The sequence below is a fragment of the Coturnix japonica genome, chromosome 6 (assembly GCF_001577835.2).
Source record: "Coturnix japonica isolate 7356 chromosome 6, Coturnix japonica 2.1, whole genome shotgun sequence".
NCBI classification, from domain to species: Eukaryota; Metazoa; Chordata; class Aves; order Galliformes; family Phasianidae; genus Coturnix; species Coturnix japonica.
The window spans coordinates 4,165,866-4,181,415 of NC_029521.1; the positions used below are offsets into that span (position 1 = coordinate 4,165,866).

General features: G+C 42.5%; 1 protein-coding gene across 6 annotated transcripts in view; it reads right to left on the reverse strand.

Annotated features, from left to right (window-relative positions):
• Positions 1–1,577: 1,577 nt before the first annotated feature.
• The window catches only part of LOC107315602 (putative threonine dehydratase), a 31,439-nt gene continuing 17,466 nt past the window's right edge, over positions 1,578–15,550 (reverse strand). For all 6 annotated transcript variants that reach the window (XM_015866122.2, XM_015866119.2, XM_015866117.2 and 3 more), the window contains 7 exons: positions 13,619–13,784; positions 13,014–13,110; positions 12,091–12,166; positions 11,126–11,251; positions 9,824–9,991; positions 9,459–9,516; positions 1,578–2,252 (listed from right to left, as the gene is read on the reverse strand). In XM_015866122.2, coding sequence (XP_015721608.1) covers positions 2,154–2,252; positions 9,459–9,516; positions 9,824–9,991; positions 11,126–11,251; positions 12,091–12,166; positions 13,014–13,110; positions 13,619–13,784 — 790 coding nt within the window. In that variant the 3' untranslated portion in view covers positions 1,578–2,153. The remainder of the gene's footprint in view (positions 2,253–9,458; positions 9,517–9,823; positions 9,992–11,125; positions 11,252–12,090; positions 12,167–13,013; positions 13,111–13,618; positions 13,785–15,550) is intronic.

A 15,550-nucleotide genomic window follows, 5' to 3' on the forward strand; every position in this document is an offset into this window, starting at 1 on the left:
AGCTTTTTAAAGAGACATGGGTGAGTTGGACTTAGGGATCTTGTTAGATATGCTTAATACTTAATTACTTCAAAACATTCATATTTTATTAGGATGCTTCCAACCGACAGCATTTTTTATTGCTGTGCATTTGACCATAGAGAAATTCATAAGCCCAGGAATGTGTGACATGCAGCAGAATTTGCCCTCCACTGGGATGAAAAAGTTTGGAGCATGTGAAAGTAGAAGTTGGTAGTAGGAAAAGTTCTGCAAACATCAATATTCCATACATTGCAATATGTTTACAGTTCAACTTGTGGCAAAGAAGAATCCAAGGCCATCAAATAAATGACTGGCAGTAATTTAAGCCCAACCCAAGAGCCTTATGTTTTGTTTTCCGCTCACTAAAGCACATGCCTACTTTTGGGTTTAGCAAAAGTGTGATGCAGCGTGTCATATAAACTTAGTGCATTTTGGAATGAGAAGGTGGAACGTGTCCCCAAACCTTCCAAAAGTAGGTTGAATGCAAGGGACAGCTTGCGAGGACATATGGGGTAATGGTTCCTGATGCTACGTGAACACATACTGGCAATGCTTTAGGTGTTAATGCAGAGCTAAGGAGCCTTGGCTGAAGAAATTAGGAATCCATGTGGGAAGAGATGCTTCCAAGAGAAGATACACCTTGATGCTTCAGTCCTTGGAAGAAGTTGTGCTGTGGCCCTAACAAATCCTGCATCACAGAGCTGCTCTCAGCATTAAGCAGCTTAGCTCCAGCAGAACTAATCAGGTCAAGGCATTCCCTTCCACTGGAAACAAGAACATGCATTCCACCTGGTAGAATGTGCTGCATCCTACAATAGAAGGCCTGGTTTAGTTAAGTTTGCAGTATTTAAGCCACTCTTAAAACCTGATTCACCCAAGAAACCAGATGGACCTGCATAACAGCAGTAAAGAATGGAGATAATTTCTGGCATCGTTATTTCAAGGAGTTTCATGCTGAAGAATACATTACAATTTATGGGTATACCTAATACAATAAAAGAAACAAAACAAAACTAAACAGCGTATGTCATGGCATATCAAAGAAACCTAGAGATACGGAGACAGGCATTCTAATGAATTTCTCTTACATCTCCTGCCATCCTGTTATGTTACCGTATTGGTAGGTCTTTGTCTCCAGCAATGAAAACAGTATTTAGGTCAATGTGTTCTTTCTTAATTGCATTAGCCACTTGCCTAAGTCTTGGGCTTCCTCCACTCCCTAAGCTGCCTCTGCTTAGTAACGTGTGGTCTTTAAATATATTTCACTCTTAGCGTTGCACTTAATCTGTCAGGTGAGAAGGATCAAGTCTGCTTTAGGCAGACTAAGATGATCAGTAGGATTCTAACAAAAACTCAAAAGGGTGGAGAGACCCCTTTTTGTAATGGATGATTGCCGTCTTATTGGCTAGCTTTTACACCGAGTCTCCAAAAGCAAGAGTGAGAACGTCTGCACATGCAGTCTAGTTATACTGAGAACTTTATTCACTTCTTTAAAAGCTTTTGCATTTGCAACATGTTCTGAAACTTTATAAATAAAGAAAGAGTACAGCATTGGCTTTCATCTTTCAAGAGTTTCTTTATATTGCATTTTATTAGCACATTATTTTCTCATGACAGCAGAGTTCTTATGCAAACTTCAACGCATTCGCACTCCCACACACTTATGTCCTCCCTCAAGCAGATTCAGCAAGTGAAGAGATGCTTCTGGCTTGGAGATAGAAAAGATGATGCCAGTGATATGGCAAAACCCAGCAGAAGGAGCTGCGTTGCTTTTAACAGTGGCATCAGTATCAAAAGACCATTGAAGAGCCTACACTCGAATTTCAAGACAGATGCCTTCTCCTGATCATTTACTGGATGCCACAGGATTCCATATTCTAACAAACAAAACAGTGAGCCAGCTGAGAATCCCAACACCAGCAGAAACTATTTAGTGGCCTTTAGCTAAGCTCAAGTTCCAAGTTAAACTTTATTTCCAAGGACACGTGCTACGCTTTGAGCAGGAAATAAATATCCTGAAGCTATTTGCTAAGTGTTCAGCCTTGAAAGGTAATACTTGTTCCGAGTGCCTCAAGATTAGAGCTCCACAAAATACTTGTCCAAGGGCCTCAGCCCCCTCTGTGCACCTCTGGTCATCGCTCTGTCCACGAGGCTGTAGGGTAGCGTTCCAGCAGTGCGTTCCGCAGCTGGGCTGTGTGGATCTTGTCTCTGGTCTCCACGGTGCAGGTGACCTGGAAAAGGAATCAGGAGCATTCCTGATGGCATGGCAGCATTCTCAGGCAAAGGCGTTTCCAGCTGGCTCCTGGGCAAATACTTTTGTGCTCTCAGTCTCCCTGAGGCTTCATTAACTACTTACCTTCTCCATTCCCTGGGGTAGGTACCTAATGCTCCTGCTGCCTCCTCCACCTCTGATGCTTGCTTCCCTTATTGCCACGTTTCTGGGCAGCATTTGTTCCAGCACCTTTGTTTTTCCACACCTTTTATATTGTCTTCCTCTTCCCCCTCATGAACTTATCCCCCAGTTATCTATACCTGCAGCATTTTGTCTCATTTCTTCTAATCACACATCTTTTTACTGTTTCACAGAATCATAGAATGGCCTGGGTTGACAAGGACCACAATGATCATCTAGTTTAACCTCCCTGTTATGTGCAGGGTCACCAACCAGCAGCCCAGGCTGCCCAGAGCCACATCCAGCCTGGCCTTGAATGCCTGCAGGGATGAGGCATCCACAGCCCCCTTGGGCAACCTGTTCCAGTGCTTCACCACCCTCTTATTTCATTTTGATTTTCTTTGCTTGCTCACTGTGTCACTTCTAGTTCTCTGTTACAGTTTTTCTGCTATTAAATCAAACAAAACCTGGGTAAACTGGAACTTGAGAGGTCCCTTTTTGTCACTTTCCTCCACAGTGACAATCCTGTCACACAACCACTAAAGACAGTAACTTCAACACCATTTTTTTCCAGTTCTTCTTTGGCCCCTTTGATCTCTTTTTCTACATGCTCACAGTCTGAAATCTATCACAGGTGAGGCACCAACGTGAAGATGCAGAATAAGCATCCTAGATGAATACCTTAAGCCACCTCCAACCCTGCTGCCATTACCACTGATGCCAAAAGTGCCACATGGAAAAAGACCTCAGAACAGTGGATATCTAGCAAGGAAGGGATGCGAGATGATTTGCAGTGCGACAACCAGCAAAGCCAATCTACATAGAACAGAAGCAGCACTGGTCATGGCAACTTCAAGACGGACTGCTGGAGGCAGATGCTGTGTGTAACGTTCCTGCCAGAGCCACGTCCTTTAAACAAAGCAACAACACAACAAGTAAAATCACCTCAACTCAAGTGTTCATGAGGACACTTCTAAATAAGAACTTTGTGAATGAGTTTAAAATCACAATCAATAAACCTTTCGGCGGACTAATGAATGAGAACCAGCTGTGAGCTCAGCTCATTTGGAAACTAAGTCCAAAAGACCTAACATGAAATAAACAACACTGTTTTTGTAATTCTTTTCCTCTTCTTCTGAACATAGTTCTAACTCTTGTGTATGTGTGAGATTCTTTCAAACAAAAAAAAGATGCTAAAAAAGTGGGATTTTGTCTCAAGAAAAGGACAATTGCTGGGGACAGGATTAATAATGGAGGGAGAAGAGAGAACACAAAGACTGGGACAAGGATCTAAAGGATATCTTGGCAATGAAGTTCCAAATACTCATTATCTACTCCATGTTTCGTACAGAATTCCTGAGGCTTCGCAACCGTATCTTTAAGAGCACTGTAAATAATAATATCAATAAAAACACCCTCCTATCTCAGCCGTCCTGCTTGTTTTGTCCTGAGCAAATCAATTGTTGCACTAAGAACCAGTCTGAGCTTGTGAGCTTTGGCTCTGATTATTTGGCCGAAGACGGTCACTCTGCCCTGGGAGAAACATGGGACAAATGCTGACTGATTATGCTAATTCTCCTCCTGCCTGTCTTATTTTCTGCTAATGACTGAAACCAGAATGAGTTGGACAGACTGGAGCCAGACTTCTTGTAAATATGTTGGATAAATAACGTTGTTTTGTTCTGTGTATGAACGGCATCTAACAAATGGTAATGGTTATCAAAGTGGTGCAGCTTACTGTAAAGGTAACACCACCACCGAACAACTCCAGCTATTCACCTGACCTTTTACTCGTGCCCAATAAAGGAAGAGAGAACATTTGCTCACAACAGGAGCCAAAGAGGTGATCACTTTATAACAGCTACAGAGCTCAGCAACAAGGAAGACAAGTATGTGGAGTATGGGAATTTGCTTTTCCTGTGCAGATTATGCCAATTTACACAGCAGTTCTATCTATCAAGGCCAGAACTCCTTGCTCTTCAGTTAACCTGAGAAGGATAATTTACATGGGTGTCCAACAGGGCAATCCTCATACTCGTGGGTAGGTGTAAGAGTCTTCTCATTATTCCAGGGCATGTACTCACCTAGGTGCTGCTAGCTACAGGAAGTTACCAACCTACTGATGAGCTACGATTAAGTGCTGCAAAATGGCCTCATTTAACCCACTTGCCTGATGTTTCTTATGCTACACATAAGATAGCCCACGACAACTAAGGAAAACTTGTCTGGGTTACTATGACTTGAAATCCATTTCAAAAACGTTAGTAGTGGACATAGGCTTTTGATCCAGCAGAACTCTCAGTGACTGCAGAACTATACTTGTATAGGAACTTTCTTTCCTATATTAGAAAGAATAATCCTGTTCATTTTATGAATTTCTCTTCTTGCAGATGGCACTCCTGCTGAACTGAAAAATAAAGCTGTTAAAAGTAGAGACTTAGCCAGCTAAAAGGATCCTTCACTACAATTAGAGTTCTACTTGGTGGCAGGTAATCCAAAGACTGATTCCAGCCTCAAGACTTAGCTAGCCTGGCTTTTCTTACAGCAAGCCTACAAATAATGGAAGACAAGAGATCTTCACTGAATACTGCAGTCTGGTGCTAAACTGGGACAGGGGAGGTTTAGTTTGGATATTAGAAGGAAGATTTTCACCCAGAGGGTGGTGACGCACAGGAACAGGTTGCCCAAGGAGGCTGTGGATGCCCCATCCCTGCAGGCATTCAAGGCCAGGCTGGATGTGGGTCTGGGCAGCCTGGTCTGGTGGTTGGTGTCCCTGCACATAACAGGGGTGTTAAACTAGATGATCATTGTGGTCCTTTTCAACCCAGGCCATTCTATGATCCTATGCTGAGTCAAAATATACGGGTTTGGTGCATTTCTGTGCTAAGGGCAAAGATAGATCTCAGCCAGCCATACCAACTTGTTATGCTCCCGACTGACCGATTACAACTTTGTATCCCATTGCCTCACTTCTAGTAAGGATACTCACATTACTCTAAGATGTTAGTCCTGGGCAATTTGTGTAACATATTATTCATGATACACCACTCTTAAGGAAAGTGCAAGTTGTTTGTAGGCAAATCACTGGAGCTGCAGATGATAACTTTACTTACTTTTGTTGGTTTCAGTTCCATAAATAAAGCAGCGCTTTAAATTTCTATCAAGATCATCAAAAAGGGAGTAATTTTCTGAATTATTCGATAAACTACTGGAGATTCCTGCACACTGAAAAACATTTGGCTGCAATGCTTCTATTTATGAGGTGATTATTAGCTGCCAGTAGCTCACTGTTGGTGCAATGTAAGGCTTAAGAAAGCGTAACAGCTGGGGTGTGCAACTTGAACCCTTATCTTTGTCATGCCCTTGTGCTCGGGCCTGCTAGTGCTAGCAGCAACAAACCATCTCAGCATTAATCAAATCAGATAACGATCGAGCAGGTCTACTCAGACTGAGTACTCAGATATTCACTAATGCACTGTGCTGTGGAATGCCATTAAACAATATGGCTGAATACTGGAGGGCCTCCAAAAAAATGTATGATCAGGCTTCCCATTCCAATGTCTCCATTTTGTTAATGGAGAACCAAAACAAGGAAGCAGTGACTTGCCCAGGGTCATGCAGGAAATGCTCTACGTCATCCTTCTTGTAGCTGAACAGCTGTGTGCTCGGCTATATTCTCTTAACATGAAGTACGTTGGTATCTAGGGACTCCAGTCCAAAGTGCTCTACTCTGCTCTTTTACAAAATGTACGTTAGCTTAAAGACATTTACTCAAATTGATCATAACAGCCCAAAATAATTACATATCTTAAGGCCTGAGGTGAATAAACTGTGCAAAAAGCAGATAGTACACTGCACAAACTGAGCCAGGAAACCAAGCACCACTGGGAAAATGTGTAATGTTATCATAGAGAAAAAGCAACATTTGACTTTTGAATTCATATACTGTTGCAGTCAGAGGGAGATGTGATGGATGTTCTTTTTATGACTGGTCTCTTCCGAGTTATTTAAAACCAGAGCTGGGAAGAGGCCAGACAATCCCATAACTTCAAGCAGGACTTGGGGCGGAGGGAAAACACAACGGCTGCTTCTCTGCAAGGCTGCTGGAGCACCTCACAACCCTGTAGGCTCTAGCTGCTCCATTCCAGAAGCTGTCCTGTGTACATGCTGCACACGGTGACTTTCCTACAAACATGATGAGCTTAAAGCATTGTTTTTTTCAGATGAGTTGCTTGAGCTCAAATACAAGACACTCATTAAGCAAGTCAGCTGATAATCTGTAACAGAGCCTTGTGTGGATTCATAACAAATGTGCATCTCACCTTATCAAGTCACTTAGAAATTTTGCTCATTGACTCCTAAGATAGTAATAATATGAGATGCTATTTCTATGAGGTGGTTTAAAGATGGAAGCATTTATTTAAACAATGTATTTTCCCATGTTGGATGTGAGAGATGTTACTAATAAAGACTGGTTTCACAGAGGTAAGCTGTAATTTCCTTCCACCAACTGGGTAAGGCATTAGAGCTCTACTTCCAGTTAGCTGGTGATGTTAGATGATTTTATTCCTTAGCTCTGACCTGTATTACTGTTTCCACATTCCTGACTATCTAACTTGCTTCAATCATTGCAAAAGCCTACAAAATTTGTTATTTGTAGATTTGCTAAGAGCTTCCTGTCTGTTTCAGTGCTGGGACCTTGGAAGCCATTTTCTATCTGCTTAGGGTGTAGTCCTTTGCAAGACAGAAATCTAGCATGGGGTAAGATAATCTTAACTAGGGATGGACAGAGGCAGGACCCAAAGAAAATCCCAATGTCTTCCAAAGAATGCATCCTGCCAACCCCATTGCTCACACCACTTCGTTAAGCATCAGCTGTGTGTGACCATAAAACAGACATGGAAAGATTTGCTTCTCCTTACTTCATCTTCTCTTTTTTAAATCTCTCTTATTTTTGCTAGAGAAATATTCCAAAACTAATAAAAACATGGCTTGAACACAAAGCTTCCTTTTAGCAAGTCATTACTACTTCAAGCACAGATCTTCCCACAGCCCACACCAGGTGAATAAACACCCATCAAGGCATTTTTCCACCAATATCCCTGACTTTGAAGCCAAGTCTCCTTCCTTTGGAAATAAAGGGATAAACCCATGAGGATGATTATATACAGAGATGACAGTCCTGACAGGGTTGATTTAGAGTGTCACGTAAGCCACTACACTTCTGCACAATCCATATGCACAGCCAAAAGTAAGTATTAAAGGTAGAGTGGATGTAACTATAAAGCCTTCCTTATTAATACTACTAGTCCAGCACACAAGGATTTTGGTTTCTGATCCAGATTTAAATGCATTTAAATGCACGTTTAATTTAATGGTGGTTTTTTGTTTGTTTTTTTTTTTAATTTACACTGACCAAAATGATTCCAAATTCTGCATGGGTCTGCTTTAGAAGCAAGTGCTCCAAAGGCATAGCTGGCATGGGGCTTTGGTTCTTACAGGCAATAAAAGAAAAAGCAAAACCTCCCCTGTCTGAGTTAGCTTTACTATGAAAATATGTGCATTCTCCTATTCCAGCTTAGAGCAAAATCATTTAAATGGTTAAAGGTAGATTCAATATTCTACCTTCCCCAGTCACCCTTAATTTAGTTTTCAAATAAAGGCTCTGCCATCCACTAGGTCCCACCAGACAGAACTACCTGCACAGCCACGGAGCTCTATAAATCTGGATGAGTATTTTGTACTTCAGATCTCATTACCCAATAGCCTCCCCCAGACTGGTTAAAAGCCATCACGCAAATCCAAAACCCAATTAGATTACTCAGGGACACGAGTTCTTCCCTCAAACCTTCTTGCACTACAGCACCATCAGATGCTGGAAGTGGACAGCCAGTAAAAATGCACCATGTTTGAAATAGAGACAAGAATACTGCAAACACTTTTCTCACTCACAGACTGCATTTACTGCAGGTCCTGATAAAAGCAGAAAGGAGCCAGAGGGATTTTTCTACCCCATGCAGTGTCACATTACACAGAGCTGGCCCACCTTAGTGGCACAGTGCAGAGCAATGCAGATTTGGCCTCAGACATCTCAGAAAACTTGTAATAGCCTCACTGCAGTCCTTTGCTGTAATCATCTATTCTTTGTTTTTCTATGTTCCTTTCTCAGCCTTTTATCTCTAAGTGGATCTTATTTAGTCAGCTTATTCTTTACATAAGTGAAAATACTGAGCAGGTGTTGACATTCAGATGAATTCATACCCAATACAGTGCTCATTATGTCCTTCTTCTAGCAGGGAAATTTGGTTATTTTAGATTTAAATGGGAAAATGGAAGAATCTCCTTACCATAAAACATTACTGAATTCCATCTATAAGCCAGCTTAGCCAAGTTTCCAAACTTCCACCTGTGATTTCACAAACTAAGTCAGATTAGCCTTGGTAGGCAGCACGAAACCAGTGGAACCACACCTTTGCTAAACCAGTTGAAATAAGAGATTTGTCATGAGGTGAACAATCCTTTTAAGAGATGACACTCATTGATAAAACCTCCTCTCCCCATTATCAAACACTCTGCAAAGGAATAAAGACTTAGTTTTGTGCTCTTTGAGGTTAAGGTACAAAACTGGTTGAAAATGTGGATTCCTTAAGAGTAAGGGTGCTCTCCACTTTGCTGCACGGCAAACTGATCTTTGATCATTACAGCCAGTCTACAGAGCTGGCTCTTCCAGTTCTAGATGTGTGCTGCGTCTTGCTCATCACTTCCGGCACGAAACTATTTAAGTAATGAGGGTTTGCATTGAGTATTTCACTGGCTGTGTTGCAATAGCAGGTAAAACAGGTCTTGTAGTATACGTGTGTGTGTGTGTGTGTGTGTGTTGAGCGTTTGGTGAGGCAAGTTGCTGTATAACACAGGTGAAATTATGGATCACACAGCTCTGAATGCCATGGTACACACTCTATTGGACTACTCTGGTATCTAGATACCAGAATAAGCAAGGGGATGTCAGCACTGCGAGAGGGCCTGGAGTCGTGAATCGTCTTACCTCAATAGTGAAGAGCTCAGATGTCACAAATGTGCGTTCTTGTCTGATATCCAAAACCCTAGGTCAAACAAGGGATAAAATAAGCAGTAAGTTACAGATTACAGCAAACTTTGGTTATTATAACATTATTTCTGTGTTTGGACAATAACCATCTTTGCAGCTTTCTGTGTTAGGTGCTTATTCTGTGTTCCTGTGGTTATTTTACATCGGAATAAAAAAGAAGGAAAAATGCTTTTTCTGAAAGGTAACACAGAAAACATAGATTAATTAGTAACCTGTAGCTTTGCCTCCAGAGGACATTTCAAAACACGACCAAGTCTTTAACCACCTTTGTGCAGCTTTTCACTTCTATCACTCTGAATTACCTCGCTTCCTCCCGAGCCAAAACCTCCAGTAGCTTTGAAACATCTGCCGGGCAGTCAGAAATCACCAGGGAAAATCTGCACACTCTGCTCTCAAGGGTCAGGGCACGAGCAATGCATTGTTGCAGCAAATGTAGGTCCACATTTCCACTGCATATAGCAATCGCCACTCTGAAAGAGGAGAGCAAAGAGGATTCTTGATTAGCTTTTCTATGCAAGTCAGTCATAAATCACAGACGCTGAATTCAGCGTCAGCTGAGCATCTGCAGGGACCACTCTTTCATAAACATATATTGCATTTCAGATGTGCTCAGCCCTCTGCATCAACTGTGTATAGGGCACAGGACCCTATTGAGCTCTACTCTCCGAAACCGCTTTTGTTTCACATTATCTTTGCTGATTCATATTTCTTAGCAAGAATTAGATGAGCAGTTATAGATCTGCTTCAAACTTTATCAGTGCAACAGCACTTTGACTCACACAGGGAATCTCAGATTCTTCACAGTTATATGTCATGTGTGGTCTGTGTTTTCTGTAAGCATTAATTAAATGCATCTCAACCTTGCAAAATGAGTACAGAAATGTTTGAAAGGCAAGTGAAGAGCCGCATGGTTAGTCCCTGGTAACCTGCAGAGCCAGTCCTGTGCACTTTCCCTCTTATTTCAGCTGTGCTGAATTGAACTTTGTGGCCAGACCCCGTCAGCCTCTTCTGGGAAACTGCCTCAGTGGTATTTCAACATACCTTGCTGTGCATTGGAAATTATATCTTGTCTTCAGTGCACGTACATTTAAATACACTGCAGACTATACTGTGAGCAGGGGCTCAAGCTGCTTAAGTCCTAAGTGCTGAAGCCCAGACGTAAGAAAGGAGTTTTATTTAATGCTGAACACAAGGGTAATCCCAGTGACCGTCTGGGCAGGAGTTCCTGGGGCTGGAAGGCAGGTGTCACCCAGCGACTGCAGATGACAGCTTACGCTCATGGCAAAACCCCACTACAAACCATTGACTTCTATGAGTAGGAAGAGAAAAGACAACAGGCTTACAAGCCAACTGGGGCTGTGCTTAACTGCCTTTTTCCCCATCATTTGAGAATATAGGAAAGTGATTTGTCTGGTGTCCAGACTGACATCTGTCTCATTCAGCAGTCTTATGACCCACGAGTGGTATCTTCAGCCTGAAGTAGATGTCATGGATGAGAGCACTGGCAGCTCAAGAGCAGGAATGATCACTCCTCTCATTTCCCATCACGACACCGCTCAGCCCCACAGCTCCCTACAAAGCCTTGTTTGCAATCGCTGCTGTACCTTTTACCCTTCAACTCAGGCAGCTTCCCAGCCACCAGTGCTGCAAGTCCAATGGCCCCTTCTGCATCAACTGTGGCTCGCTCATACTCCAGCAATCTCAGCATTGAAATGAGGACGTCCTCCTCGCTGAGGGCCAAAGAGTGGTGTCACAATGAAACAAAATACAACAGAGAAAACAAAAAGCAGCCAATAAATAAAGACAGTGCACTTAAGTATCAAGTGATTCTTTTAGTCCTGCTGAGAACATAATGATCCCACTGTGGTGTTACAGCAAGCTGTGCTGCTGGAGATGGAGAGTCTAATTATCAACTATGACTATTTTTATTACTATTATTAACAATAATACTAACAAATATTGACCATTGTTTATACAATTAATTAAAAAATATATTAAAGTAACTATAGAAACAGTAATTATTAATTATTAAAGAACAAGGAGATTTTTCTCTTTTTCTTTTTTACTAGAGGCATTGTGCTAACTAAATCCCAGGAGGTAAATGCAGTCTTCAAACTCTGCGTCTCAGCAAAGACTGGGAAGGCTTCTCCCAAAGGCTGCTTTCAAGTGGTGTAGAATGCAACAAGAACACTGAGGGTTTCCACCCAGAGGGTGGTGATGCACAGGAGCAGGTCATCCAAGGAGGCTGTGGATGCCCCATCCCTGCAGGCATTCAAGGCCAGGCTGGATGTGGCTCAGCGCAGCCTGGTCTGCTGGTTGGTGACCCTGCACATAGCAGGGGGTTGAAACTGGATCATCATTGTGGTCCTTTTCAACTCAGGCCATTCTATGATGAACAAGTTCTACACCCAGAGCACAATGGGTTATTAGCAACAAGCAAAGAGATTTGGCCAAAGGGGTCAGATACCTGAAATCAGGCTCACTATCTGCAGTGTCAGCAACAGCATATTTGTCATATGCAGTGACGCTCCCATAATATTATTTCTTTCCCTCTTTTTTATTCACCTACCTCACAGCAACAACCTTATCCACAAGCTTCCCAGTCAGCTGCAATGAATTGCTGCCGAAGCAAAGTCCACTCACATCTGCAAAATTCAAAATACCAAAATATGAAGCTGGCTGCTCTAGAAAAAGTTTAACATATTTTAGAGTCCAGACATTGTTTTATTTCCTTGATGAGTGCAGCACATTGCTATTCTACCATCTCAGGTTGCTTGATATTTATATGCGACAGACATCTCCCAGGAAGATTTTGCCATGCGCGGCCTTGTTATGAAAATCATCTCAGTGCACAGTGAGGCATCAGTCAGAGAAAAACCACACAGAGCAGCACTGGATTTGTATCCACATCAGGACAGCCAACAAAGGAGTGCAGGGACAGGCAGAACTTGCCGAGTTATGTTGTTTGTTTATAAAACCCCCATTTAACCTACAGCTTCAGGGGATCTGAACATCAGGTAAACAGGATACGCTTAATTTGCTTTAAGACCTGAGGGTTTCTTATGCAAACAATACGGAAGCAACTGAATTGTTTATAAACACTCTTATTCTGAAAGCATCTTTGCTAGTCTATGTATTTAAGCACCAGATCTTTCTGCCTTTTTTTGTAAATTACTTTATCAAACAAGAGTTTCCCCGTTGTCTTTACTGGCCCAGACACGGCGTGTGAGCACAGCAATCAGATAAATACTCTCATACTAGTAAAGCATTCCCCAAACATCTCAGGGACACTGGAAATAGTACTGCACCTCAGAGAGGGGCACAGATTGTATGTCAGGAGCTGCTTTTACAGCATGAGCTGAATTCTGGCTCTTCAGACGGGGTTTTATTTAGTTACGTTTAAACTGACTTAGTTGGAAAAAACCATGATGAGATTGATAGAATCAATTATAGCCTTTATTTCACATACAAAAGAAGAACTAATTTGCTCACCTCCGTAAAAGTGATGATTGTTGCAAGCCTGGTCTTCAGCTGGGTGGCCAGCCTTAAGGGACTGCTGCAATACAGGAAAGCTTTCAGATTCAACCCCCTGGGGAAAGCAAACAACAGCATTTTTTAGTGTTATCACAGAAGCCACTGTCAAAGTCAACTCCAAAAAATCGACACCACATTTCTTCTCAGAATCAGCACTGTTGCAATTTGCAATTCATTTATATTCTAAACGTCACATCCATAAGTGACAGCAGCAGAGCTTTCTAGATATAAGCCCGCTGCACTGTCATAATCAGATAGCAATGCTGAGTTATGGATCTTTAGAATCACAGAATGGCCTGGGTTGAAAAGGACCACAATGATGATCCAGTTTCAACCCCCCTGCTGTGTGCAGTGTCACCAACCAGCAGCCCAGGCTGCCCAGAGCCACATCCAGCCTGGCCTTGAATGCCTGCAGGGATGGGGCATCCACAGCCTCCTTGGGTATCCATCCGCAGCACAGGCAGTCTGTGCCAGCAGATTACAATATTCCAAGTACCTTTGGAAACAAAATCTGTAGCAAAAGCTGCCAAAATGCAACTATTTCTACATGAGAGCAAACTTACAATGACAGAAATACGTGCGTTGAGGTGTTTTAGTGCAGCAGCAGAACCTGCCAGCAAGCCACAGTGGCCTCCTGCAGGGAAAATCACCGCGTCCAGCTTGGGCACCTGCTCATATATCTCCAGCCCCATGGTGCCCAGTCCTGACAGGTACACAGCACTGTCCTCCCTGTGGGAAGGAAAGGCACAGATCAGCAGGGCTGTAGGAAAAGCAGATGGGTAAATACACAGTGACGTGGTTGTCACATGCTTTGCAAAGAGCGATGTTCTCTACCAGATGAATATGTTGGTGTCATTGACGAATGGGGCAGAGCAAAATCAAAATGTGAAAGAACAAAAATGGATGATAGAGAAAAAACCCTGCACGAGTCCTGCAGGCACAGCCGGGCCAGCGAGCGTTTCAAAACACCTGAACCTCTGAATCTGGGCTTAGTAGGGCTGTTAGTTATCACACAGGAGTTGGTCCTACAAATGAAGCAGTAAACTGCAGTCGGTGAGAACGTGTAGCACAGCCTGGCCCTTGGTAGGCCTTCCAAAGAGCCTTTAGGCTGAAGAGCCCATCTCTATATCCTTATCAGTATCAGAGATTTACCGGTAAGGAAATAAATCATTTTTCCCTCTGTCATTTCTTTAAGCTTTATGAATTTTGAATGTCGGGGCCAAAATGAAAAGTCTCAGGAGTTCTCTTTCTCTTTACTTGTAAGTAGTCAGCATTCATTATAAATGGGAATGTTTATGAAATTCAAGCTATTATATATACTTTTTGCAGATACCAGTCTTGTCACAGGCCAGGGCCACTATCTGATGCTCCAACATTGCTCTGGAATACCTAATGAAAAAATAAGCAACGTATTTGTCTGCCAAAGCTCTCACTAGCAAAACACGTCCACACAGAAGTAATGCAATGATCAGAATAAGGACAGAGTCAAAACTCTGAAGGAACTCCACAGTGCAGTCGTGTGATTTACTTGGGTCTGTTTCTAAAAAGATGCTTTGGATTCTATTTAGATGCTGGCAATGCTGAAAAGGTAGGAAGATATGTGAATGAAAGACATGGGACTCCTACGTGCCTGTATAGTCTGCTCTTTCTGGCCAAACAGGATTACAGGTCCAACGGTGTCACTTGATTTACTTTACCCAATACTTTCAGGTACTGAAGCTACACTCTTTATTACTGCTGAGACACGCAGAGGAGTGCAGAATGCTGCCAGGTGGAGACTCTTGGGAAACGACTCCACACGTAGAGCCAAATTCAGCAAATCCCTCAGGACAAGAGTCAGTATAGATACACAAGAGAAGAGGAGATAACGACCTCGCACTGCTGTACCAGACAGAGGCAAGTAATGACAGAGGAACCAGGCTAGGCTAACCAAACCAGAAGGGAGCTAGGAGGTCTGATCAGTATATTTGGATGAGGAATCATATGAGAAAAAAAATGGGACTCTCAAGGAAGGAAGGTGTGTAATTCATTGTGGCACCCTCATATCTCACAAATCAATCATCCTCAGATCATCCCAGAGGTACTCTGTGATTTACTGGCAATCTTGGGATTATATTTATAATAAGGTTCTGATTGAGCATCTATAGAAACTGGAAATCCCGTGTTACCTGAGCAGCAATTACGTAGACTTCATGACCAAATTCCATCATGGAAAATCACATTTCCTTCCTGGAATTTCACAGGATGTAACAACTGGATGAAAAATTTTCTCTCCTAATTGAACACCTGCATGCTCATTTTCATAACACGGCATTTTAATGGCACTCAAGAAATGGGAAGAACTGACACTGACACACCTGACTACAGGACATTACATGCACAGGTGAGACTTAAGAGAGGCACGTAATGTCTACTTCAGAAAGGATAGAAGGAACTGTTGGTTATGGAGATCAGAGAATCCACAAAGGCACTTTTCGCTATCCCAACAGCACTGC